General features: G+C 40.6%; 2 protein-coding genes across 3 annotated transcripts; both read right to left on the minus strand.

Annotated features, from left to right (window-relative positions):
* Positions 1–12,205: 12,205 nt before the first annotated feature.
* On the minus strand, positions 12,206–18,303 carry LOC124879062 (piggyBac transposable element-derived protein 2-like). Of its 2 annotated transcripts, none has more exons than XM_047383355.1 (4): positions 18,014–18,303; positions 15,433–15,844; positions 14,383–14,459; positions 12,206–14,138 (listed from the first exon to the last, which is right to left on the minus strand). In XM_047383355.1, the coding sequence occupies exons 2-4, from the start codon at positions 15,830–15,832 to the stop codon at positions 12,372–12,374; spliced, it is 2,244 nt and encodes a 747-aa protein (XP_047239311.1). In that variant the 5' UTR covers positions 15,833–15,844; positions 18,014–18,303; the 3' UTR covers positions 12,206–12,371. The 2 variants fall into 2 exon arrangements, with proteins under 2 accessions (XP_047239311.1, XP_047239310.1); XM_047383354.1 differs by having other exon boundaries at positions 17,989–18,303.
* Positions 18,304–22,407: 4,104 nt separating this feature from the next.
* LOC124879063 (zinc finger protein 260-like) lies at positions 22,408–26,603 on the minus strand. Its single transcript, XM_047383356.1, has 2 exons — positions 26,381–26,603; positions 22,408–24,751 (listed from the first exon to the last, which is right to left on the minus strand). The coding sequence occupies exons 1-2, from the start codon at positions 26,442–26,444 to the stop codon at positions 22,785–22,787; spliced, it is 2,031 nt and encodes a 676-aa protein (XP_047239312.1). The 5' UTR covers positions 26,445–26,603; the 3' UTR covers positions 22,408–22,784.
* Positions 26,604–27,485: the final 882 nt, after the last annotated feature.

Consider the following 27,485-nt stretch of genomic DNA (forward strand, 5'->3'; position numbering starts at 1 on the left):
GGGATATTGGTTCAACAAACATTCATTTTCAACTAAGGTCATTTCTCCCCTTCTTTGTTTTTCTATATTTATGTTTTTTGAACTATGAATCTTGCCATGATTTGTTCCTAACATTTCTGCATTTCATGGTTTGAAACTGCGATTGTAGCGTTATCATGTAGACTTGGATATCCATATTGTCTTTTAATTTTCATTCATCTTTTTAATCATTCCCCAAACTTTGTTCAGTTTCCCTTCCAACCGAATTATAAAAGGAGGACCAGAACTCCTTTTTCTTCTTTCCAATGTCCTCCTGACATCAACCTGTAATTGTGTACAGTCAATTAGATTCTGAAAGTTATGATTTATGTTTTGCAATTTAAAAAGCTTTGTTTGGAGATTTAATAACCTTGTCACATTCTTGCATCCACCATGGCACAATCTTTTTCCTATTTCCACCATGCGATCTTGGAATAGCCTGCTTTGCTGCCTTCACAAATGCAACTATTAATATAATCAACATCCTGATTAATATTTATTTTCCTAATTTCTTGATCACCAATATGTGTAATGTAGAATATAAACTATCTATGTGTGTAACCTGTGTGCAGATATAGGAGAGTCAAGCTTAGGGAGTGAAGCATAGAAAATGCAAGGTCATAAATCGGTGAACGACAGGGGAGAAAGGGCAGAGAGAGGGCAAGGTCGTAAATAGATGGAGGATGAAAGAAGCAGAAAGAGGATGAGTTTGCCAGAAGGAAGTAACCAGAAGCACTCCTTATTTGGACATGAGGAACGGTTATATTGGTTATATTGTTGCTGGGAGACACCCACAGACAGAATGATTGTGTATGTGTACTGCATAGCAGTGAGGGGTATATAAGGGTATTGTGGCGCACCTCCAGAGGAGACAACACACAGACGTTTCCAGGTACCCGTGTAAGTGTGTGTCTCCTCTCTGAATTCAGATTGGTTTTAATAAACTTGTGGAAATATACAACTGATCTCTGACTGAGTATTGTCCTTTGGGGTGTCACATAAAAAGAGTCGGGGAGAGGTGAGGAGTAATGTACGGCCAGTAAAGTTTTCCTACCTCGACAGTAAACATGTACCAGCTTGCTTTATTAAATAACCATCTCTTTATTCCTTCTTTTTGTAACCTCCCAATGTTAATTTTACTGTCTTAGTTATTAGATAATGATCACTTCCTATTGTTGTATCTGAAATAATCTCCCATGTGCATTTAGCTGCTAATGTGTCAGATGCCAAAGTTAGATCAATAGCTGACTGTAAACCATTTCTAACATTAACATTTTTGTTCCATTTCCATCATTAAGACATACTAAATTCTTATTCTTTAAATAAGTTCTTTAATCAACCTTCCGTTTTCATCATTATGGGTGCCCTATAATGTACAATGTGCATTAAAATCTCCGCAACAAATACTATTTCCATCTAAATCAGGATGAAGTACATTAATTGTATCCATAGAAAGATCCTTACAGGGAATATAAAAAAAAAAGTAATATCTTAGTTTTCCCATCTACAGTCTATATTTCTACTATTATATATTTCAGCTCAATACCGATTTGTAACACTCTGTTTTGCAGTCCTTTAACAAATGTTTTACACCCCACTCCATTTCTCTCTGATCTGTCCTTCCTTAAGTTAAAATAACCTTTAATAACAAAATCTAATGGGGGCTTAAGACAAGTTTCCTGAACACAAATAATACTTGGTTTCTCTGCAAGATTTTTTATAAATCCTTTAAAATCCTCTCCATTGGATATTAGACTTCTTGCATTCCATCGTAATTCAGCATCCCATCTGCTTTTTTAGTTTTTTAGTAACATGGTTCCACGAAAGATCGTTCATTCCCAAGAATTTCTCTGCTTCTCTCACAAATATAACAAAATTAATTCACACAAGGCGACTGTGGCTCAGTAGGAAGAGTAGTTGTCTTGCAATCAGAAGGTTGTGGGTTTGATTCCAGCTTCCTCCTGCCATATGTCAATGTGCCCCTGGGCAAGGCACTTAACCTCAAGTTGCCTACTGATCTGTGTATCGGTGTATGAATGTGGGTGTGATTGGGTGAATGTGGCACAGGAGAAGGGTCAAGAGCCTTCTGTGTGAAAAGAGCCAACATCATTTACCAGATTTATCATATTCTGTTCCAAAAAAGTCCCAGTAGAATTTGTTTGGATTCCAGCACACGTGGGAGTGGAGGAAAACCAAGATGCAGATGTTCTTGTCACACAGTCATTGCAATCGAAAAACATAGATCTTCAGATCCTATTGAGTAAAGCTGAATCAAAATAATCAGGAATATTGGGATATAAATTATACAGGAAGATACTTGTACAGCATTCAAAGATTTGTAGGACATGCTAGGAAAACCAGAATAAGCTGAAAACTAGAATCAATTATTATGTCTCAGAATAGGTCATACAGACCCTAAAACAACACTTGAAGTTATTGGAAAACATCCATCAGGGTAATGTGATCGTTCCAATGTGCCTGAATCTGTATAGCATGTATTCATTGAGTGCCACACATATGAACCAGAAAGAAGACCACTGAAAGAAGCACTGAATAAACTCAATGCTAACCATACATATGAAAATCTTCTAGGAGTTAACAGTCTTACAAGGGTGTATTCACACTTACCACTTTTGATCCGCTTTAAACGGACCAGAGTTCGTTTCCCTCCTTGGTCCGGACCTTTTTTGCAGGTGTGAATATACTCAAGCGAACCCTGGTCCAAACAACCGGACCGAGACCCACTTTTTGAGGTGGTCTCGGTCCGCTTCCAAACGGACTCTGGTGCGGTTCGCTTATAGTCTGAATACAAACCGGCCCCGATCCGAACCAACTACAAAAAGCGTACGTCTCTTTGGACATAAAAAGCCACCGTAGCCGTTGGCAAAGACGTGTGTTGTAAGGTAATCATACCTGATAAGCTGTGTGTTGCTTAGCAACGCTACTGGCTTGATGTGAGGGACGTAGAGAACGTCGGTGTTCAGCACGCGTTCTCTGACTGGGTTCCAACATTATAAATAAAACGTCTCAAAGTCTGTGTTGAATCAGAATCAGAATCAGAATCAGCTTTATTGCCAAGTTTGTTCATACAAACAAGGAATTTGACTCCGGTACACTTTGCTCTTTTGTTCTGTTTTTGCATTACAGAATATACATATTTACAATGTACAATATACACATATATAATAAAAAAGGTGCATTTGCAACATCTGTATGCTGTTGTTTTGTACTCTATTGAATGTTCAACAGAGAAACAGCCTGGGGGAAGAAACTGTCTCTGTGGCTGGTTTTAGTGAACAGTGCTCTGTAGCGCCACCTGAAGGTAAAGCTCTGAACAGTTTATGTGCAGGGTGTGTGGGGTCTGCAGAGATTTTAGCAGCTCTGACCTGTATAAGTCCTGGATGGAGGGAAGGTCAGCCCTGATTATTCTCTCTGCAGTCCTGATTATTCGTTGCAGTCTGGACCTGTCCTGTTTTGTGGATGATCCAAACCACACTGAGATGGATGAAGACAAGACAGACTGAATGATGGCAGTGTAGAAGATGACCAACAGCTCCTGTGGAAGGTTGAACTTCTTGAGTTGCCTCAGGAAGTACAGTCTCTGCTGGGCCTTCTTTCGAACAGTGTCTATGTGAGAAGACCATCTCAGGTCCTCAGAGATGGTGGTTCCTAAGAACCTCAAATGGTCCACGGCCGATACAGTGTTGTTGAGGATGGTGAGGGGGGTGTATGGGGGTGGTGTTCCCCGAAAGTCCACCACCATTTCCACAGTCTTGAGTGGGTTCAGTTCAAGGTAGTTCTGACTGCACCAGTGTACCAGCCGATCCACCTGCTGTCTGTATGCAGACTCATCACCGTCCTGGATCAGTCCAATCACAGTGGTGTCGTCTGCAAACTTAAGGAGTTTCACGGACGAGTCCGATGAGGTGCAGTCATTTGTGTACAGAGAGAAGAGGAGTGGGGATAGAACACAGCCCTGGGGGGCACCAGTACTTATTGATCTGGATCGGGAGCAGATGCTCCCCAGTCTCACCTGCTGCTGTCGGTCTGTCAGGAAGCTGTTGATCCACTGACAGGTGGAGGCTGGGACGTTGAGCTGGGTGAGCTTCTGGTGGAGGATGTCTGGTATGATGGTGTTGAAGGCCGAGCTGAAGTCTACAAACAGGATCCTGGCGTACGTCCCTGGGTGGTCGAGGTGTTGCAGGATGAAGTGTAGACCTAAGTTAACAGCATCATCTGCCGACCTGTTTGCTCGGTAAGTAAACTGCAGAGGGTCCAGCAGGGGGCCTGTGATGTCTTTCAGGTGCTTCAACACCAGCCGCTCAAAGGATTTCATGACCACAGACGTCAGGGCTACAGGCCTGTAGTCATTTAATCCTACGATGGTGGGTTTCTTGGGAACCGGGATGATGGTGGATCGTTTGAGGCAGGAGGGGACCTCACATTTCTCCAGTGACTTGTTGAAGATCCTTGTGAAGATCAGAGCGAGTTGATTTGCGCAGGCTTTCAGGCATGATGGGGAGACGTTATCAGGTCCTCCAGCTTTCTTTGTTTTCATGCACTGAAAGAACCTGTTTACATCTTCCTCAGAGATCTTTAGTGCAGGCAGAGGATCTGATGGTTGCTTTATGGGAGGAATTTGTTCCTGAATGGGATGTAGAGGGGATAATTTGAGGTGTGAATGGCTTCTTGTCATGTCTGCAGTAGAAGCCATTCAGACGGTTGGCCAGGCGAGGATTCTGTTCAGGATGGGTGGAGGGGCTCTTGTAGGCAGTCAAGTTTCTCAGACCGTTGCATACAACTGAAGTATCACCAGTAGAAAGGTTGTTCTTCAGTTTCTCACTGTAGCTTCTCTTAGCTGCTTTGATCTCCTTTGTTAGTTTGTTCCTGGCCTGCCTGTACCGCACCCAATCTCCACTGCTGTGAGCTTCTTCCTTTTCCCTGCACAGATTCCTGAGGTGTGGAGTAAACCATGGTTTGTTGTTCCCAAAGGTGCAGGAGGTCTTGGTCTCCACACACATGGCCTCACAGAAACTGATGTATGATGTCACCACATCAGTTAGTTGGTTTAAGTCAGTGGCTGAGGTTTCAAAAACAGTCCAGTTTGTGCATTCAAAGCAGGCCTGTAGCGTCTGCTTTGATTCCTCAGTCCACTTCTTAACAATGTGAACCTTGGGTTTGGAAGCTCTTAGTTTCTGCCTGTAGGTTGGGATGAGATGGATTAGATAATGATCTGAAAAACCCAGAGCAGCCCTGGTAACAGCATGATATGAGTCCTTTAAAGCTGTGTAACAATGGTCCAGTGTGTTTTTGTCTCTGATGGGACACTTAATATGCTGTCTGTATTTGGGGAGTTCATGGGAGAGGTTTGCTCTGTTAAAATCTCCCAGTATTATGATGAAAGAGTCCGTGTATTTTTTCTCCACGTCTGTAATCAGCTCAGCAAGATGTTTATCAGCAGCAGAAGTTCAGCCATGCGGTGGAAAATATGAGCCGATTATTATAAATGAGGAAAACTCTCTCGGTGAATAAGACGGTTTACAGATTATGGAAAATGACTCCAGATCAGGACTACATGTTTCTCCAGAACCTTTACGTCTCTGCACCAACCTTCATTTATATAAAAGCAGATTCCGCCTCCTCGCTTCTTCCCCGATAGCTCCACGCTGCGATCCGCTGTGAGCAGCTGGAGGTCCGGCATCAGCAGTGCTCGGTCCGGGATGTTTTCACTCAGCCATGTCTCGATGAAGCAGAGAATCACTGATCCACGGAGGTCCGTGTTTTTACCGGTGAGAAGAAGCAGCTCGTCCATCTTGTTGTTGAGAGAGCGGACATTTGCCAGGTGGATTAAAGGCAGTGGTGTTCATAGTCCTCTTTTGCGGAGCTTTACCAGTGCGCCAGCACGGTTTCCCCTCCGCTGTTTTCGGTGCAGAATCCCATATAGAGCCGCAGCTCCGCTTGCCAGGAGCTCAGTGAACCTCGGATCGATGAAAGATGGTGAAAAAAACCCAAGAGAGGACTCTCTGATGTTGAGAAGTTCCTCTCTACTGAATGACACCACAGTACTGTGGCTGCTCTTCAGCCTCACAATAATATTACAGCTTTAATAACGGCATAAATATGCAGAACAGAGCAGCTGCACGCAGCATGTCTACAGATGTTTTCTTCCATTTCCGGGTCTGTGTTCTGTCCCGCCCCCGTCATTTCTGTCCAATGGGAACAATGATCGTCACCCGCGTGGCTTTGTTTACCAGACCCTGCTTAAAAGTTCACTTCATAACTCATACAAATGAGAATCTGAGAACTCACACCAGTGATAAGCCACAGGAATGCACATGAGAGACCTTTTCCATGTATGACTCTTGGAAAAATGTCTGTCTAAAAACCTTAACTTATCGCATGAGAAAACTCACAGGTTAAAGGCCATTTCCTTTTGATGTTTGGAGAAAACGTTCACCTGAAAACTAGCAGATGAAAAGGTATAATATTGTAAACCTTTTAAACATCGGGATGCAAAATAACTGAGTTTAGAGGCTGGAGTCTGTAGTTCAGTATTAAACCGGAGTCCTAACACACTAGCACTCAATAATATTTGTTTTAAGATTAAATCTGTTGGTGTCATTTGACTTTAAATTGAAATTATTTCTGAGTAGTTTAAACGTGCTTTGATTTGGTAAAAAGCCTTTTGAATTAATAATGAAAATGTATTTAAAGAACCTTCTAAAAGGTCAAACTTTCTACTTTTTTATTAAATTTCTTTAGACTAATTTTGTATCAGCTTATTTAAATATTGTTCTTGATTGTACAGATGTGCTACTTACCTGCTAAAAGTAAAGAAAATGTTCCTTTTTAATGAATTTTGAACCAAATAACAATGAAACAATTTTGTTTTAACACAGATTGTAAAAAGCAGTTTCTTTATATGATCTTTTATCATATTTTTTCTAATATTTTTAGACAACCTAAAAATACTAATATACACTGCTCAAAAAAATAAAGGGACCACTTAAACAACACAATATAACTCCAAGTAAATCAATCTTCTGTGAAATCAAACTGTCCACTTAGGAAGCAACACTGATTGACAATCAATTTCACATCATGTTATTCAAATGGAAAAGACAACAGGGTGCAACCGATGCTTTCTGGCTGATGTTTTGGTCACTTTTGAATGTTGGTGGTGCTTTCACACTCGTGGTAGCATGAGACGGACTCTACAACCCACACAAGTGGCTCAGGTAGTGCAGCTCATCCAGGATGGCACATCAATGTGAGCTGTGGCAAGAAGGTTTGCTGTGTCTGTCAGCGTAGTGTCCAGAGCCTGGAGGCGCTACCAGGAGACAGGCCAGTACACCAGGAGACGTGGAGGAGGCCGTAGGAGGACAACAACCCAGCAGCAGGACCGCTACCTCCGCCTTTGTGCAAGGAGGAACAGGAGGAGCACTGTCAGAGCCCTGCAAAATGACCTCCAGCAGGCCACAAATGTGCATGTGTCTGCACAAACGGTTAGAAACCGACTCCATGAGGATGGTATGAGGGCCCGACATCCACAAATGGGGGTTGTGCTCACAGCCCAACACCGTGCAGGACGCTTGGCATTAGCCAGAGAACACCAGGATTGGCAAATTCACCACTGGCGACCTGTGGTCTTCACAGATGAAAGCAGGTTCACACTGAGCACATGTGACAGACGTGACAGAGTCTGGAGACACCGTGGAGAGAGATCTGCTGCCTGCAACATCCTTCAGCATGACCGGTTTGGCAGTGGGTCAGTAATGGTGTGGGGTGGCATTTCTTTGGAGGGCTGCATGGTCCTCCATGTGCTCACCAGAGGTAGCCTAACTGCCATTAGGTACCGAGATGAGATCCTCAGACCCCTTGTGAGACCATACAGGTCCTTCTCAAAATATTAGCATATTGTGATAAAGTTCATTATTTTCCATAATGTCATGATGAAAATTTAACATTCATATATTTTAGATTAATTGCACCCTAATTGAAATATTTCAGGTCTTTTATTGTCTTAATACGGATGATTTTGGCAAACAGCTCATGAAAATCCAAAATTCCTATCTCACAAAATTAGCATATTTCATCCGACCAATAAAAGAAAAGTGTTTTTAATACAAAAAACGTCAACCTTCAAATAATCATGTACAGTTATGCACTCAATACTTGGTCGGGAATCCTTTGGCAGAAATGACTGCTTCAATGCGGCGTGGCATGGAGGCAATCAGCCTGTGGCACTGCTGAGGTCTTATGGAGGCCCAGGATGCTTCGATAGCGGCCTTTAGCTCATCCAGAGTGTTGGGTCTTGAGTCTCTCAACGTTCTCTTCACAATATCCCACAGATTCTCTATGGGGTTCAGGTCAGGAGAGTTGGCAGGCCAATTGAGCACAGTGATACCATGGTCAGTAAACCATTTACCAGTGGTTTTGGCACTGTGAGCAGGTGCCAGGTCGTGCTGAAAAATGAAATCTTCATCTCCATAAAGCTTTTCAGCAGATGGAAGCATGAAGTGCTCCAAAATCTCCTGATAGCTAGCTGCATTGACCCTGCCCTTGATAAAACACAGTGGACCAACACCAGCAGCTGACACGGCACCCCAGACCATCACTGACTGTGGGTACTTGACACTGGACTTCTGGCATTTTGGCATTTCCTTCTCCCCAGTCTTCCTCCAGACTCTGGCACCTTGATTTCTGAATGACATGCAGAATTTGCTTTCATCCAAAAAAAGTACTTTGGACCACTGAGCAACAGTCCAGTGCTGCTTCTCTGTAGCCCAGGTCACGCGTTCTGCCGCTGTTTCTGGTTCAAAAGTGGCTTGACCTGGGGAATGCGGCACCTGTAGCCCATTTCCTGCACACGCCTGTGCACGGTGGCTCTGGATGTTTCTACTCCAGACTCAGTCCACTGCTTCCGCAGGTCCCCCAAGGTCTGGAATCGGCCCTTCTCCACAATCTTCCTCAGGGTCCGGTCACCTCTTCTCGTTGTGCAGCGTTTTCTGCCACACTTTTTCCTTCCCACAGACTTCCCACTGAGGTGCCTCGATACAGCACTCTGGGAACAGCCTATTCGTTCAGAAATGTCTTTCTGTGTCTTACCCTCTTGCTTGAGGGTGTCAATAGTGGCCTTCTGGACAGCAGTCAGGTCGGCAGTCTTACCCATGATTGGGGTTTTGAGTGATGAACCAGGCTGGGAGTTTTAAAGGCCTCAGGAATCTTTTGCAGGTGTTTAGAGTTAACTCGTTGATTCAGATGATTAGGTTCATAGCTCGTTTAGAGACCCGTTTAATGATATGCTAATTTTGTGAGATAGGAATGTTGGGTTTTCATGAGCTGTATGCCAAAATCATCTGTATTAAGACAATAAAAGACCTGAAATATTTCAGTTAGTGTGCAATGAATCTAAAATATATGAATGTTAAATTTTCATCATTATGGAAAATAATGAACTTTATCACAATATGCTAATATTTTGAGAAGGACCTGTATGCTGGTGTGGTTGGCCCTGGGTTCCTCCTAATGCAGGACAATGCTAGACCTCATGTGGCTGGAGTCTGTCAGCAGTTCCTGCAAGATGAAGACATTGAAGCTATGGACTGGCCCACCCGTTCCCCAGACCTGAATCCGATTGAGCCCATCTGGGACATCATGTCTCGCTCCATCCACCAACGTCACGTTGCACCACAGACTGTCCAGGAGTTGACGGATGCTTTAGTCCAGGTCTGGAAGGAGATCTCTCAGGAGACCATCCACCGTCTCATCAGGAGCATCTCCAGGCGTTGTAGGGAGGTCGTAGAGGCACATGGAGGTCACACACAATACTGAGCCTCATTTTGACTTGTTTTAAGGACATTATATCAAAGTTGGATCAGCCTCTAGTGTGTTTTTCCACTTTAATTTTGTGTGTGACTCCAAATCCAGGCCTCCATTGGTTAATAAATTTGATTTCCATTCATGATTTTTGTGTGATTTTGTTGTCAGCACATTCAACTTTGTACAGAACAAAGTATTCAATCAGAATATTTCATTCATTCAGATCTAGGATGTGTTATTTGAGGGTTCCCTTTATTTTTTTTGAGCAGTGTATATTGTTTTGTGATGGTATTAAAATGCTCAGAGGTTGTTTAAGGAACACGCAGCTAGTATTTGTTTTGTGGTCAGTGTTTGGTAAATTTGACCACAAGATTTAAGATTAAGTTTAAACAAATTACTTTTTTCTTGTTAGTTCTTATGAAAGAAAATTGGAGCTGGCAAGTGAGGCTTCTAAGAAAACCTGAATACAGTATGGACCTGTTTGGTGTTACGGGTTAATGGTCCTGAAAATGTGCACACAGTGGGTAAACGGGGAAAATGTCCTACCCTAGAGTTGGTCTTTCAGATTTCCCCGGAGTGTTTCCCTGGGGTTGTTTGGAGCGAGGCTTGGCACCAGCAGCTACAGTGAGTATTCAAATAATCCTTTTATAAAGGTAGTTTTAGGATGTTTTTAATCAGTGACACATTAGACAACAAAACGTCAGTCGTGCAATCAGTTCATCAAGAATCAGCCAAGTTTGAAATGTTCTTTGAGTTTTCTTACATGCTGGTGTGGCCGCTAATCTAAGCTAAGCTAGCCTGGCGGCTGGACTGTAAAACGTTCAGTAGGTATGTGGTTATTAACCGCACGTACCAGAAAATAAAACTATATTTTTTGCCTGAAATTTGTGACATTTTAGGTTATTGTTGGCATTAATAACTTTCACTACAGTTCTGTGCGACAAATGTTTTAATGCACTGCTGATGATCAGAGGACTTTAAATTTTCCTTGTACATAAAAAAATAAACTTACCCTAAGACTGTCTTTTCATGTAAACCTAACTTGGTGGAGTGTGAACTATTACATTTTTCATAGTTAAATACAGACCACAGTTCCGGGTTTGGATGCAGTTTCCCAGATGATCAGTGATCCTCTACTCCACTGTCTACCCATTTTCTGCTTTATATAAATATTTGCTTATGATTAGACAGTCATGGCTCCAGTTTCCTGTACTTCTGGACTATTTATCAGTTTTTTTATTCTAACATTTTTCTGTAGTTATCTGAGTTTACCTGATGATAAACGGAAAATAAGTGTGTTAATCAGTGTTTAGTAGTTATTGTACTTAAACATGCAGTTGCAAAGCAACAACCCTGGCCTGATGCAGGTTGGTAAAATATGAAATGTTAATAAAAATGTTCCTGGTTATGGATCTGGTGCAACTTAAGTTTTAACCAACAGCCTTTTAAAACGAGTAAAGCCATCTGCTGGACCGAAGGTGTAGTGGATTTTTCTCTACAGCTCTCCCATACGTAATTAGGCTGGTTTAAATAAATGGTCCGTGGCATTTTTGAGAAATGGAAACAGAGGGCACCCAAATCCCCAGGAGTCCTTTTACCCGAGTAAAATAAATCCTGTCGTTTAAAGCTTTCAGTGGAAAGGGGGCTATTATTGCTTTTCAACCATAATACAAAAAATTTAAGTTTTTAGAGGGGAACAAAGTGAGTTAGTTTAAAGAAGCTTGTGTCCACATATTTAAAAGCAGAAAAGTAAAAGACGCAACACTGTTCCATAAGTTCTTGTCAAAATATAATGCAAAAATGTTGTAAATGTCTTATGAAGTCAGACACAAAGTAGAGAGTTAATATGGCTTTACCTACTGCTTTATACAAGAACCATCTGCCACTTAGGGCCATTGTAGGATAGTCTTCATGCAGAGCTACAGTAATCTAAGTTAGGGTGGAAAGAAATAAACACTTTCCTCATGATTCATTTGTCATGTCAAATTCTTCTATAATTCTGAAGTTAAAATGACCCTTTCTAAACAAGTACCTCTTCATTATCAGCATTGTCAGCTATGCTGTACAAGGTTGCAGCAAACAATTGTTTTAGTAATAGATTATTCTATGGAATATTCTGATGATTAATTGAATGTAAAATTGGCACATTTAAGCTTGTTTAATGAGTAATAGAAATGCATGAAATAAAATACAAGTAAACAAATAATTCAATTGCTTTTCAAAAGAATTAAATCAATAGCATTCATTTTTTCAGAAATAGGCTTCTTGGTTGAACTAAGATCATTAAAATAAGTAGGACTGATCTAAATTTAGTATATATTAGCATAACCAATGGTAGTATACAAACACATTTTCCAGTCTCAGGTATGTAGAGCATTTTATTGATGCTGCTGTTGCTGAAGCTGAGTTTGGAAGTGGATGTGTTCAATCATTGCGGTCTATTGTCACGGTAATCAAATAAAGGAAACCCATTTTGCTGCACAGTTACAGTCCAGGACTGGTATTCCCTTGTTTGCAGGAAGAAAAAATTGTTACTTGTGAAATTCTCCAAAACAGTTCTTGTTTTTCTTGAGGCACAGGTGCACATTGCACTTTGAACATTTGAAGACTGTCTGGCCCTTACAGTTAGGAAGTTTGCAGCGTTGCCGTCCGCTTTCCACCACTGGCCAGTGACCAACAGCATCTGAACGGACTTTCAGTGTTGGAATAGCCTTAGCCGGGCCTCGACGTTTCTTCTTTTCAAATTCACTTTCGACATCAAAGAAAGCCCAGCCCCTCTTCTTGCTGGACAGGTCCTTGCCTTGCATGCAGAGTGCTTGTGCTATTGAAATTCTAAACGCAAGAAAGTCCTTCTGCTTTTTTCTTGGAACATCCAGGGATTCACAATCACGTTGATATAATAGCCAGCAGTTTACAATGACCATATCAACAAAATGAAAAAATAACCGTTGGTAGTACTTTCTGGACCTAATCTGGATACGATGAGATGTAATCAGTGCATCTAGAGCATCAACGCCAGCCACAAACGTGTTATACAGGCTGATGATGGCTGGGCATTCAACGGAAACCTTCTGTTTCAACTTTCTGTCCCATCTTTGGATGTTAGACACAGGCTGGGCATTGGCAAAAGTGCTAGCAACGATCACCCCTCTATAGTCAAACCATTTAACTGCTCTTATTTCTAAACTGTCGACGACAGCCCTTTTCTCTTCAAATGACCCCATTCCCTTCTTCTTCATCTCAGGGTCTGTGCTAAAACTGCACCCTTGGAGGGCACTTTGCTCCACAGTCCCAAGGGCTAGTATCCCCTTGTTTGCAAGAGCCACAAACAAGTCAAAGGAAGAAAACCAGCTGTCAAAATACAGAAGATGATTGACGGAACCATGAATGACCTGTACAAGCTTTAAGACAATGTTTCCACTCCCCCCGATGTCTGGTTCTCCAGGTACAGGATCTAGTTTTCCTGTAAATATGTCGAAAGAATGCACCAGGCCCTTTGTATCACACAGCACAAAGATTTTGTATCCCCATTTGCGAGACCTCTTGGGGATATAATGAATTAGACTAGACGTACCTGTGAAAGGGACCATTTGCTGAGCAACAGCCAACATTTGATCTTGAGGTAGCCTGCTAAGCTTTTGGAGAAGTGAATCAATAATGGGTCTAATTTTGAAGAGCGCATCCCCACTGTTGGCAGTCGTGTTGCTGTTGTCATTGAAATGAATGAATTCCTTAATTTTTTTCCATCTCTCTCGGGTCATCACATCAGCCACCTGCTCTACTCGACATTCACTGGACCAGTACATTCTTGACGTTGGTAAATGTACAACACTCATGTACACCAAAGTGCCAATAAACTGCTCAAGTTCATTTCGATCCAGTTTGAGGCCACTGTATCGACTGTATGTACTTTCTTGTGCACAGTACAGATTACTTTGTTGTACAATAGTATTCAAAAGGTCAACATCAAAAAAGTCTCGGAAATACTGAATAGGCTCTCTGGTTTCTTCAGCACTGGGAAGAGAGCCTCGCCAGATAGGAAGGTCTTTTGCTGAGTTCTGTGGTTGCACCTTCTCCCATGCTAACTTTCGCCAGCGTCTCCTTTTAGCAGAGGCCGATTGAGCGCTTGCGATAGTGGCGCTAGTGCTGGCAGGTGGATCATTACTGCTGTTGGACTCTTCATCACTACTGCTTTCATCACCGGGTTTAGCTCTGTGGTCCTCATCACTATCGTCACTATCACTAAGACAGCTGTCGTCGCTTTCGACTGGTGGGACCCTCGTCCGAAGCCCAATGTCCTGCAGAAAGGAGATGAATCCATTACGATCTGCTTTTAAATAAAAAGGTACAAATCTGCAGGTGTATCCCAGTATTCTGTTTTTATTGCATTTTACTCATAAATTTATGCTGTACACTAACTCTGCACACAAACTTTCTATTTCTTCATGGATGTATATTCTAATATAACTCCTCTTGTTACCTTTTTAACTTGGTAGTAATGTTTCCTTTTTTAAAGCAATATGTGGTTGTGAATTTTCTCACCTGTGTTTCACTGCATCCATGTTTAGATGATTGTCTTCTGAATGATGTAGGACCATCTTCAGCAATGGAGGACACTTCTAATCAACACAGAAAGGTACTGATTAAAATGTGAATAATAAAACAAATATCATCCCTACAAATCATAAAAAGACACATACAGTTGAAACCAGATATTTACATGGACTGTATCAATTTTATTGGTTTTATTCTTCTTTCACTGACATCAAATGAAACTAAAGTTCTAATGTAATCCACAGCACCTAAGAGCAACATGTAGACCTGGCCCCTAAGAGACCCCTAGGCCATCCCCACACCCCCGTCCCAGCCGAGACGGCACAGGCCCCATGGCAGGACCCGGGTGGACCACGCCTTGCCTCCCGAGCACAGCCCTGTGGCGTTTGTTTGCGTGTCTGTGGTAATGTGAAGTCTTGTGATGAATGCAGATGTGCATGTCTGAACTTGAAATTGAGCATTGAAATTGGGGTTGTGAATGGGGTGTAAAAGACTCAACTTCTTGTTGACAGCAGAGTCTGCTCCACCCCAACCCAAGCCCTAAGTGCCTCTAGTGCATTAAAATTGAGGTGCTGGACGGGGCCAAATATAGCAGAGAGGAGGTATTGCATGGTGCTCCCCCAATGGCCAACAAGGTCCATTGTCCCACGCCCCAAGACCCTACTGGTGTGTGGTGTTACATATGTGAGGAAGGAGTTGGTGGGCACCAAGGCACCAGCATAAATGCCCTCTTGGTGGTCATCTTCCCAACTGTCCCCCTCTTGTCCTGCCAGCACCCACACAAGCCCAGTGTTGACCGTGGCCGGGGACCCCCTCAGAGATCCCGAAAGACACCAAGGAGAAGTTCTCTCCGAGCAGCCTAGCCCCCAAAGAACAGCCGTTTGGTCCCATCGCACCACGGGATATTTGTCCCTGAATGTATTTTAAACTTGTAACCTGTATTTCTTGTTGCTTAGAATAATGACTTCTTCTTCTTTGAATGCTCTATCAGCTAGTGTTGGTAATGGACTTGTTAACTATGAATAATGACCTTCTTACCAGCTTCAGCCAGCAGCTTCACAAGGTCTCGCCTTAATCCTAAGTCTTCATGATCGTTTTCTTCCTGATCCTGGTTCTTCACTTCAGGAGCATCCTCAGGGTCCAGTTGGTGTCTGTCTGGTTCTGGTTCAAGGTGGTATTTTTCTCCATTAACAGGAGAAACCTCAAAGGTATAAGTGTTCCACTTTAGCAAATAAGGCTCTTCATCCTGACTGATATGGAGTTCCTCTTCTTCCTCTTTTATTTGGAAAGATTCAAACTCCTCCTGCTCCTCCTTTATCGGTTGATGTTCTTGCTCATTCTGCTCTTCTTTGATCTGCAGAGGTTCTGCTTCCTTCTGGTCCAAACTAAAGTTTCTCTTTTGTTTGCAGAGCTGCTGGTGAGGTAGATCCTCCTCCATCTCAACATAATACTATAGTTAGGTAAGGTAAAGAGAAAAAATACAAAGCTATTATTGTAGCTTAAATAAACTGTGCTTTCTTCATACTGTGCATGTATAGATGCATTTGTTAGCGCCCTAATATTACAAAATATACATAAAAGTACAGTTGAATAAAATATGAGGTTACAAGCAGATTAAATAGTTAGAAAAGTTTTTTTCATATTAATAAGTGAATGATATAGTTTCTACTTACTTTATTTACTTTCTTTATTAAACATTTATTTGATTTAGTTGCCAGATAGTGCATGTATTCATGTTTCACCTGTAACACATTTGTAGACATCATAGGAATCTATCTCCATATCGTTTGAATTGTATTTTGCGTGGCGGTTATAGAGGTGGTATTTGGGGGATCACATGTTCCCCACCTTGTCAAAAACTTAAGGCGTAAGAGAAAGTTACAAATTTCTGCATTTCAGCTGCTGGGTCGTAGCCCGGCTTTAGGATGGAACCACGTTTAAATACAAACAGGATATTTATCGACTGATTAAAGACCACTAGCTGCAAAAACAAAACCAAACAAACCAAAGACTTTTCTGCTTTGTATACATTGCAAAAATATACCCCAGATAGAGCCCAGTGAGTAGTCCAAACATATTCATAGCATAGATGGTCTAAATGCATAGTATATTTTTTATCTGGGATTGGCCTCCTTTATTGCAATTTTTTTGTAATAAAACGTGTCAGATCAAAAAATTACAATTGCATTTTCTTAGTAACGGCATTGGTTTGAACACCGGAAAAAACTTTCCATTAATACACAAACAACCCGCATCTTTAGCAATGGCCTTTTCTAGCCTACCCTGCATGTGGAGGGCATCAATAACTGTCCGCTGGACAACTGTCAATTCACCGGCCTTCCCCATGATTGTTTAAGCAATAATCCAGCAAGAATATGATACTGCTGTGTTAAAAAAAAATCATTTTTAATGGTTTTAAGTAAATTCTTCAGACTGTCCTTTTATCAGGAATCTTGGAGTCATTATTAACAGGTAAGTGCAGTAGTCCAGTCTAGTTTTTATCATCTGAGGTTAATAAGCAAAATCAAGCCTCATCTTCCTCATTCATGCTTTTATCTTTTCTAGACTGGACTACTGCAGTACTCTTTAAAGTAGGTTTAAAGTAGTCTCTGCTGTGCCGTCTCCATTTGGTCCAAAATTCAGCTGCCCACCTATCAACAGGGACTAGACGATGTGAGTATATTATACCTATATTGTATTCTCTTCACTGGCTGCCTTTTTCTTTTAGAACTGTTCTTAAATTTTTTCTATTGGTTTTTAAATGTTTAAATTGTCGGGCACCTACTTCCTGAGCATCCTGATAGAGCTCTGAGATCTAGAGATGAAATGCTCTTGCGGTTTCCTAGGACTCGACTTGTGTTTAGGAGAGAAGGAGCCTTCTCAGCTGCAGCTCCTAAAATCTGGAACTGTCTCCCTCTTTCTGTCAAAGTCTGCTAGAAGTCTTAATGAATCTAAATCTCTTAAAAAGTAACATTTCTACCCTGGCTTTTAACTGCAGAGAGCATGATTAGTAGACCAGTCCTTACACTATCTTCTGCCTTTTGTTGTGTTATCATTTATTAACAAGATTTTATGTCATGTGTTGTTTCTTATTTTGCTGTACATCACCGTGGTTGCCTTGTGGTACGTAAAGCGCCCTTTAAATTAATTTAGATTGATTTATTGAAGTCGGAAAAACTGTGGAATGTGCCATTTGTGTTGGTGCTAACTAATATTAGCAACACAAGCATGATCATATATTTATCCCCATTTTGTGTGTTCCAACACTAAAGGAATTTGTTCATAAAGATATATTGTTGAGCAATATGTGAAAAGCGCCCATAAACAAGTAATGCAGTAAACTTCCACTGCGTTCTGTATGCGCGCCGCCATATTGGATACCAAAGCCATGGTTGCTCAGTGAACTCAAACTTTCCCAGTCATATCAGCTTCGGGGAGGGTTATTGCTTTATTCCTTAATCGACGTATAAAATAAATGGTTGAATCAATCTACTGAAAACCCGGGCTACAAAGATTGTACTAAGTACGAGGTAGATTAGGGGCGAGATAACCAGCACATTAATTGCATTAAAAACTACTCCTAAATGTTCTCACCTGTAAAACCGCCTTTATTTCATACCTGTCCGAATTTAGATTATCGGTGGTGTCCGGGTGAAATCAAGAAGTCTGCGCTGCCTCAGACTTGACGGTGCTTGTCTTCAAACTGTGTAAATGTATTCTTAGCAACAGTTGATTTGCCGATGATAAACTCCCTCTGAGGCTGAACTGAAAACATCTATTCTCCATAACGCTCACTTATTCAACACACAAATGATATATTTCCGCTGCTGGCGCTTTGTTTCAATTCTTTGTTTCTCTTGAAGCATCTAGCTGCAAAACACGGAGAGAATCACCCGGAAACAAACTCGTCTCCTCGTCGTCTCATCTAAGCCGGTTAAAAAGGAGCATTACTGCCTCCTGCTGGATTGGAAGGTGAACAGAACAGGAGACAAAAAACATTTTATTCTACAAAAAAAGATTAGGACAATTAATAGCCCATGTTATTACTGTTTCTGAATAACTGTAAAGTTACAAATATAATTTTTATTGGTTTTATGTAAATTCTTTTTTTTTTGAGAAATTTCATTCTGGGTTTTCATTCGATGTATTCCATTATCATCAAAATAAATGACCAGAGTCACATATAATCGATTAAAAACTGTGCTGAACGATGTTTATCAGAATGTCCTACATTTAATCCCTGCTGATACATTATTTAGAGCATAATTTAGAACCGTTCAGCATTTATGAAAAAAATAGTTCATTTCAATTAGGATACACATCACTGGCTACATATTTCTTTCATTCTTGTTGACTTTCTGCATGAATCATGTCTGAACATACCAAAGATGGATTGGGGCTGCAAATCGAAAAACAGTGGGATCTGCCATTTGTATTGGTGAAAACTAATATTAGCAACACAAACCTAATAATATATTTCTCTCAATTATTTGTGTTCAAACACTAAAGAAATTTGTTCACAAATAATGTAGAGCAATATGTGATTACAGATTAGATAGATAGATAGATTAGATAGATAGATAGATAGATAGATAGATAGATAGATAGATAGATAGATAGATAGATAGATAGATAGATAGATAGATAGATAGATAGATAGATAGATAGATAGATAGATAGATAGATAGATAGATAGATAGATAGATAGATAGATAGATAGATAGATAGATAGATAGATAGATAGATAGATAGATAGATAGATAGATAGATAGATAGATAGATAGATAGATAGATAGATAGATAGCAATAGTGATCCTTATTTTTTTTATTTTTTTCTGAAAGTGAGGTGACAGGAAATCAGAAAAGCTTTATTGCCAAATACGTTTTTGGACATACAAGGAATTTGTTTTGGCGTAGTCGGTGCAATACAATACAAATTAAACAGTATAAATATAACTACAATATATAAATGGGGGGAAGATGGAGGGGGAACATGTGCGTCAAACGTCAATGGGCTGGGACTCCAACCCGTAACCTTATACAACCTAATCAGCATCTTATATTATATGGTTGAACTATATTTTAATAGGTTAACTGAAAGAGCGTGGTCAGTTATCTCTCAAGTACTTTTTCTAAGCTACCAGAAGTGTCTGTTGTGAAAGTTAAGAAACAAAAACATAATACAAAAAACGTATTAAAGCCCCTAAAATTGTATTATTAATATAGACTTGTTTTGAAGGCAATGTTGGGTTTCCCTGTGATGGACTGGTAAACCATCTATGGCAGGGGTGCCCAACTAAAATAGCAGGAGGTCCACTACCTCCATCATCCAAACACTTTGGGGTCCGAACATTTGAAATAAACTGACACATATATTTTCTTTCATTTTTATTCATCATTTAATTAACATTAGAGTTTTGATTTTTTAACAACTGATCAATTATTTATATGCCAATGAAATCCTCTGCTGAACAGAAAAGTCCAATCCAATTTAAGTACCAATATGAAACGTACTTTGAATGGCTCAGTCGAGCTGGGTCAGAACACCTAGATATAAGTTCTGCTCTCCTTGTGCTTTTGGCAGGCAGGGCAGTTTGCTTAATCTTTCCCTTAAGTTGTTGTCCTTCTTTTCCATCTAAAAGTGTTTCTGTCACAGCTTCCATGCACTCTTCGATCATTTCTCAGTCTGTGAAAGGCTTTTTGTGTTTTCCTAAAATTTCCTGTACTTGCAGTGAACACTCATATGCTCGCTGCTGTGCTGTAAGAAACCGTGATATTAGCCGTGTAGCTCGCTCATATTGCGTTCAAGGACGCCGCATAGTTTCTTGGCACAAAAAGATGTGATGCATTACCGCCACCAGCTGGCTTGTGTGGATCAAAATGTCGCTGAGCCACATAGCTGCCCGTCTCAGCTGTTCAAGTAAATGAGAAAATGCTTTGCGATCCGTACAAAACGTTCTATGGGTTTGGACCGGGGTTTGGGGACCCCTAAACTATAGTCTACCCCGCCTCTCCCCCATGACCACTGGACATAGGGATGTTGGGTTCACCAGTTAGAAAAGACAAATCTATAAAAACAGCTGCAGCAGAAAACAGTAGAAAGAAAACTTGTATTAGAAATTTTTAAAGACAATAGATAAACCCAATTATTTAGGATGAAAGCTCAGCAGAGGCCAGTGTTTTCATGGTCCAAAACAAAGATACAGTAGGATTTGAATAGAGCATAAAAAAACATTTTTAACGCATAAAATACTAGAGCTACAGCGCTAAGCATTTTCCCCAGGCAAATATCTTATTCTCTAAAGATAATCAATATAAACAATTTACAAGTAGGATGGCTGCTCTTGGCTTCCATACATAAATGTTTAGAACTCCAGTAGATTTTTATATATTTGATTGATTGTTCATCAATTATTGTCACTTTGAAACAAATGACAGCATCAGATTTGTGTCTAAGATGTACCCTTTAAACTGGGAACACTGCACAACTTTCAGAGTCTTCGCACATTTTGAAAAGACTTGATGTTCACACTAACAGACTGGTTTCAGCACATTTTTGTTTCACAACTGAAAGACTGAGGATCACATGGTTAACAACAGAGGAATAACAAACCACAGGATTTTTTTCAGACCAACAACGGCAAACTGAAAGCATCAAACCCAGGGCGACAGCTCGAAGGATCAAATATACCACTATGTGGCGGTAATAGAAGATATTTTCAGATCGACTATTTTTCTGTCCCACTCCTCCATTAAATGAAATTGATGCAATTTAAAATGCTTTAGGTTTATCCCACAAGTGATTGGATTTGACTACTGTTTAATGTGTTTTTGTAATACTTGTGTTGACAGTTTGGAACTTTCATTTATTTATTCTAAAAGTATTATTTCTATTTGAACAGACAGTATAATGTTTGGACTGTATTGCATAAACAAAAAGTTTTTAATGTATGGTAAAGAACTTAAATGCAGTTGGAAAGTATTTTATTCAGTGATGCCAATTCCTTACATAAATCCCCAAACTAAACCAATGTATTTAATAAATTAACTTCTTATTCTAAGAGCATTTTTACCTTTATGCTAAAAATCTGAAATGTTTGCCTTTTTAATAAGGCCCTTTAATAAATTTTAAAATTAAATATACAGTCCCTCTTTAGAGTTGTTTTGCTTTTCTTAATCACCCTGCGATCGTAATAAGTTGATCGTTTATATTATGCCCACTGCTCTTTTGCATTTAGGTTCATGTTTTACAGTTACAGTAAAAGTTTTAAAAATAAAAACAGGACTCGTATTTGATGTGTTCTAGCCTCAACCTTTCCATTGGCTGTTGGTAATCAGTTCACACTACCTGACTCTGCTCCAAACATTTAAACCTGTGTTTTGACTGCGACTGAGGTCGGGTCAGCTCTCTTCACACACATGAAGACTCAAGTCTTCTCCCCCTCTCACACCAACAGCTTTTTGCTCCAGCTCGCCCTGCCGACTAATGCAGACTTTCCCCGATTGAGAATCTGCGGGTAAAACCAAGCAAAGAAAATCATATAGTGTGTCCCCGGCTGGGACTTTATTTTATTGTTGTACTACAGACTCCTGGTTCTGAACTGTGATTTTACAATTACCCAAATAACTGAAAATTTAAAAAGATTCAGGAGATTGCCCCGTCTAATCTAAGAGGTTTGAAATGACTAGTTAAATGACATCCATTTTTTAAACGTACTCGTCGTCTTCCGCTTATCCAGGACCGGGTCGCGGGGGCAGCAGACTCAGCAGAGACGCCCAGACGTCCCTCTCCCCAGACACCTCCTCCAGTTCCTCCAGGGGGAGCCCAAGGCGTTCCCAGGCCAGCCGAGAGACATAGTCCCTCCAGCGTGTCCTGGGCCTCCTCCCGGTGGGACGTGCCTGGAACACCTCCCGAGGAAGGCGTCCAGGAGGCATCCGGTATAGATGCCCGAGCCACCTCAACTGGCTCCTCTCGATGTGGAGGAGCAGCGGCTCTACTCCGAGCCCCTCCCGGATGGCCGAGCTCCTCACCCTATCTCTAAGGGAGTGCCCGGCCACCCTACGGAGGAAGCTCATTTCAGCCGCTTGTATCCGTGATCTCGTTCTTTCGGTCATGACCCAAAGTTCATGGCCACAAAAATGGAAAACTTGAAAAAGACCATTTACCTGTGTGACCCCTCACGTCAAGCGCTTCATGCCATCTTTGCAACTTCTTTTAGCCTGTGTGAATTTCCATGCAATAAATTAAGCAATATTTTTGACAGTAAACTTTTTTATATGTCATATATGGGAAACGTTTTCACCACTATGACCTCTCATGCAATCAGTTAATTCGTTTTTTAGACTGAAACGTTTCCCCCAAAGGTCACATGTGAGAAAGGCTTCTTACTTCAGTGAGTTTTCATGTGATAAAATAAGGTATGTTTTTGACGGAAACTTTTACCACACATCATACATGAGAAGGGCTTCTCATGTGTGTGACTTCTCATGTGACAAGTTAAATTAAGTTTTTTTGTAAAATCTTTTCCACAAATCTTACACAAAAAAGGCTTCTCACCAGTGTGACTTCTCAGGTGATCAGTTAAATTTCCCTTCATAAAGAAACTTTTTCCACAGATCAAACATGAGAAAGGCTTTTCACCGGTATGAATTCTCATGTGACGTGTTAAATGATCTTTTCGACTGTAACTTTTTCCACATGTCATACATAAGAAAGGCTTCTCACCTGTGTGACTTCTCATGTGATCATTCAAGTTACCCTTTATACTGAAACTTTTTCCACAGGTCACACATGAGAAAGGCTTCTCACCTGTGTGACTTCTCATATGATCATTCAGGTTACCTTTTATGCTGAAACCTTTTCCACAGGTCACACACGAGAAAGGCTTCTCACCTGTGTGACTTCTCATATGAACAATTGCATTACTTTTTTGGCTGAAACATTTTCCACAAGTCACACAAGAGAAAGGCTTCTCACGTGTGTGACTTCTCATGTGACAAATTAAATTAAGTTTTTTTGTAAAATCTTTTCCACAAATCTTACACAAAAAAGGCTTCTCACCAGTGTGACTTCTCAGGTGATCAGTTAAATTTCCCTTCATACAGAAACCTTTTCCACAGATCAAACATGAAAAAGGCTTTTCACCGGTATGAATTCTCAAGTGACGTGTTAAATGATCTTTTCGAATGTAACTTTTTCCACATGTCATACATAAGAAAGGCTTCTCACCTGTGTGAGTTTTCATGTGAACATTCAAGTTACCTTTTATGCTGAACCTTTTACCACAGGTCACACATGAGAAAGGCTTCTCACCTGTGTGACTTCTCATATGAACAATTGCATAATTTTTTTGACTGAAACATTTTCCACAAGTCACACATGAGAAAGGCTTCTCACCTGTGTGACTTCTCATGTGACAAGCTAAATTAAGTTTTTTTGTAAAATCTTTTCCACAAATCTTACACAAAAAAGGCTTCTCACCAGTGTGACTTCTCAGGTGATCAGTTAAATTTCCCTTCAAACAGAAACCTTTTCCACAGGTCAAACATGAGAAAGGCTTTTCACCGGTATGAATTCTCATGTGACGTGTTAAATGATCTTTTCGACTGTAACTTTTTCCACATGTCATACATAAGAAAGGCTTCTCACCTGTGTGACTTCTCATGTGATCATTCAAGTTACCCTTTAAGCTGAAACTTTTTCCACAGGTCACACATGAGAAAGGCTTCTCACCTGTGTGACTTCTCATGTGATCATTCAAGTTACCCTTTAAGCTGAAACTTTTTCCACAGGTCACACATGAGAAAGGCTTCTCACCTGAGTGACTTCTCATGTGAATGGTCAAGCTCCTATTTTGAGAAAAGCATTCATTGCACATTTTACAGGTGTACAGTTTCTCATCTTTGTGAGTTTTCTTTAGTTCTTTTAGTCTTGACCTGTCAGAATTGGCTTTATACTGTCTGGTTTTCTGATGCGTCTTATTCTGTTTCGGCTCTTTGTCTCTCTTGGATCCAGAGTCTTGGTGATGGTTTGCTTCCTGATCCTGGTTCAGAGTTTCACAGGAGTCCTGAGACATGAGTTGGTTCAATTTTGGTTGAAGTTTAATGTTGTATTTTTCCTCTTCTGTAGGAGTCACCATAAAGGTATCAGTATCCTGCTTCAGCACAAGGTGTTCTTTATCCTGACTGACACAAAGTTCATTCTCCTCCTCTTTTATCTGCAGATGCCCTGACTCATTTAGCTCTTGTTTCATCTCCAGAGGCTCTGGATTATCTTGGTCCAAACTCGAGTTCCTCTCCTGGGTAAACAGCCGGTAGTCAAAGAGAACCTCCTCCTTAATGTAATGCTGCAGTACATCTAAACAGACAAACAGAAAAAGGAAAAAGCTTCTTCATGCAAGTACAAGAGAGCATACTGTAATAATTTCATGTATATGGATATCAAAAAAACTTTACATTTCTCTTTTTACTGAAATGTGAACCCATCAATTTTTTCTATCTTGAGTTGTGCACACTGACCACACACTTTAATGCAAATAAACATGCCTTAAAAAGTATTGAACACTCAAATTACAAAATGAACTAACATCTAATGGGCAAATAAATGATAAACAGTCTCAATAAGTTTAAACCCAAGACAACCCAAGCCTGAATACAGGAAAGATAGAGCGAACAGATTTAAAGATATTGTTTGACACTATAAATGAACACTAAACTATAACTAAACAAAATTTGTAATATTGAGCAACGCTCAAATAAAAATGAGGTCATTTGTCTAATAAATGATATTCCAATTTAAAGTGTGTATGAAAACATTATGGCATTATCATATGAAAAATTATTATATGAAACCAAAGACTTTCTATGTGTCTCCCCTGGTCTAGGCTTTATAACATGGAGGCGCATGCTCCCGAACAACTGGCCATAACTTGGAAACCGTAGGGGCGATCGATGTCATTCTTGGACCGTTTTTATCAGAACGGACAGGGGAACATTAATATTCATCCTTTATTAGTGAAAATATAATAATAAAGACACAACACAAGGTGAAAAGAGGGGGAAAATGGAAAAAAAGACCAAAATGCCTGAACCTGCTCCTGAACAAAGTCTAATATCTCAGAAACCGTACATGGTATTTGAAAAAATTTTGAACTGTGGTCGACAGCTATCCCTCGTCCCCAATCATGGATATTTTCATAGCTCTATGTCATTCATAGTATAAAATAGGACGATGGAAAGAAATGGTTTCACTCGTGGATTACTGGTCAAGCTCTCATTGAAAATACATGGAAGGCCTACAGAAATCTACTGACTCTTGGCGATCGAGGGGGTTTGACAGAAAACTATGAGACTTGGAACAATTTTAAAGATATTGTCTGAAAGCAGAAGCCCGGCCCTACAAACTGGCCAAAAATGTTGACTTTAGAGCGAAATTTGTGGCCCTGAGGGCGAGTTAAAAATATTTTTTCCTGAAAAAATCCCCTCTTTCTACACTAGTAACTGCCATCTCCACTGTAGGAGTGGGATTTTCTCGCAAACTTTGTGTCGCTTCAAGTCAAATTTTAGAGAAACCGTAGCAGTTATCGACAAACCGTTTTCACTTCTGAAGAGCCGGCGGATTTCTCTAAAAACTGAAAGTCAAACTGTGTTTCTAGGTGAAAGTATGGCGATACAGTAGAGCCTCAAAAACAGTGAATTTTGAGGATTCCTTCCGCCCCTGACTCCATTCATTCCTATGGGGATTTTGGGGCTCGGTTTTTCGTTAATTACGTCGCCATGGTAACTCGAAACGCCAATAAAAGGAATAGCACACCTCACGGGACCGAGCCGGACGTTTTGATACATATATTGTGGGGGTGCACGCAGCGGTTCGGGCCGCATTAATCTGGACGGAAGAAAAATAATAATAAAGAGTCCAGTTTAGAGGTGAATAACAGTTCATTGCTTTGGCAGGCCCCAATAAGTTAGTTCCGCTGGTGTTTCATACCTATTCGGTGTAAGATGATCTGAGGTGTCCGGGTGAAATCCAGCAGTCTGCGCTGATCACCCATTTATTCCCGATTTCTAAAAACTCTTGTGGACGTTTCTTCAGCAGGGTTTAACTGCTTGTTGATAAACTCGATTTGAGACCTAAATGAAACCCTGTTTAGATCCAATGTTGTGGTCCTTTTCTTCTTCACCGGCGGTTGGGATCTAGTTTACTGGCGCGCTACCGCCACCTTGTGGCGGACTGTTGATCACATTTAAAATTACATCCTAAAATGCATCTTTTCCTGCTGTCGTAGCAGTGGATTTGATTTACATTTTACATTACAAAGGTTCACTTAAGCAAGTCTGCACTTTGCCTGTGTTAGTGACTACTGGACATCATGTTTTGCCAAGGTCCAAATAAAGCTGAATGCCCCAGATCCAGCCAGTTTTCCATACTGTAACTGGTACACTGAGAGTGACAACATTCCCAGATCCAATTGTGTGCCATTTACAAAGTGGAAGATAAAAGTTTTACTTATTTTTGCTCTCAGTTACCAGGGTCAATTGTGTGGTGTCCAGGCCTTCAAATGATTATTTTAAATTTCTTAACAGATCCTGTGAGGGTTGGGACAAAAAAGTAAAGCAGTAGACCCAAAATGTCTCCTGTGCTGTGCAGTGAAATCAAATCAAAGTTGGCTTTGTTGAAATGTTGCAGTGGGCAGCACCTCTTGATATAGAATAAAGTCTCTTTTTTGGGATCAACCTGCATGTTCTGCAAAGGACTGCTTGGAGTGCAATAATTGTTTAGTACTATATTCCAAGAGTTATGAATTGGCATTTTATATGCTAATGTGATTTTCAGACAGTCTCACAGCAGCAGGTGCTCTAACCTGACACAAATGCCCAAAATGCTAAAGGTTACAAAGCGATGGAAGATGAGAAAGAGAGGAAAGAAGAAAATACATATTCGCACATATTCAGTTCACAAAACTGACAATCCCTAAAATGACTCCAAACAGAAGAAAAACTAGAGCTTTTATGGTCCAGGTCCCCATTTTGACCCATTCGTCTTCAACATCAGGTGGTAAAGCACCATTAAGCATTATAGCCTAATTGCGCAA

The sequence above is a fragment of the Girardinichthys multiradiatus genome, chromosome 13, assembly GCF_021462225.1.
Source record: "Girardinichthys multiradiatus isolate DD_20200921_A chromosome 13, DD_fGirMul_XY1, whole genome shotgun sequence".
NCBI lineage: Eukaryota > Metazoa > Chordata > Actinopteri > Cyprinodontiformes > Goodeidae > Girardinichthys > Girardinichthys multiradiatus.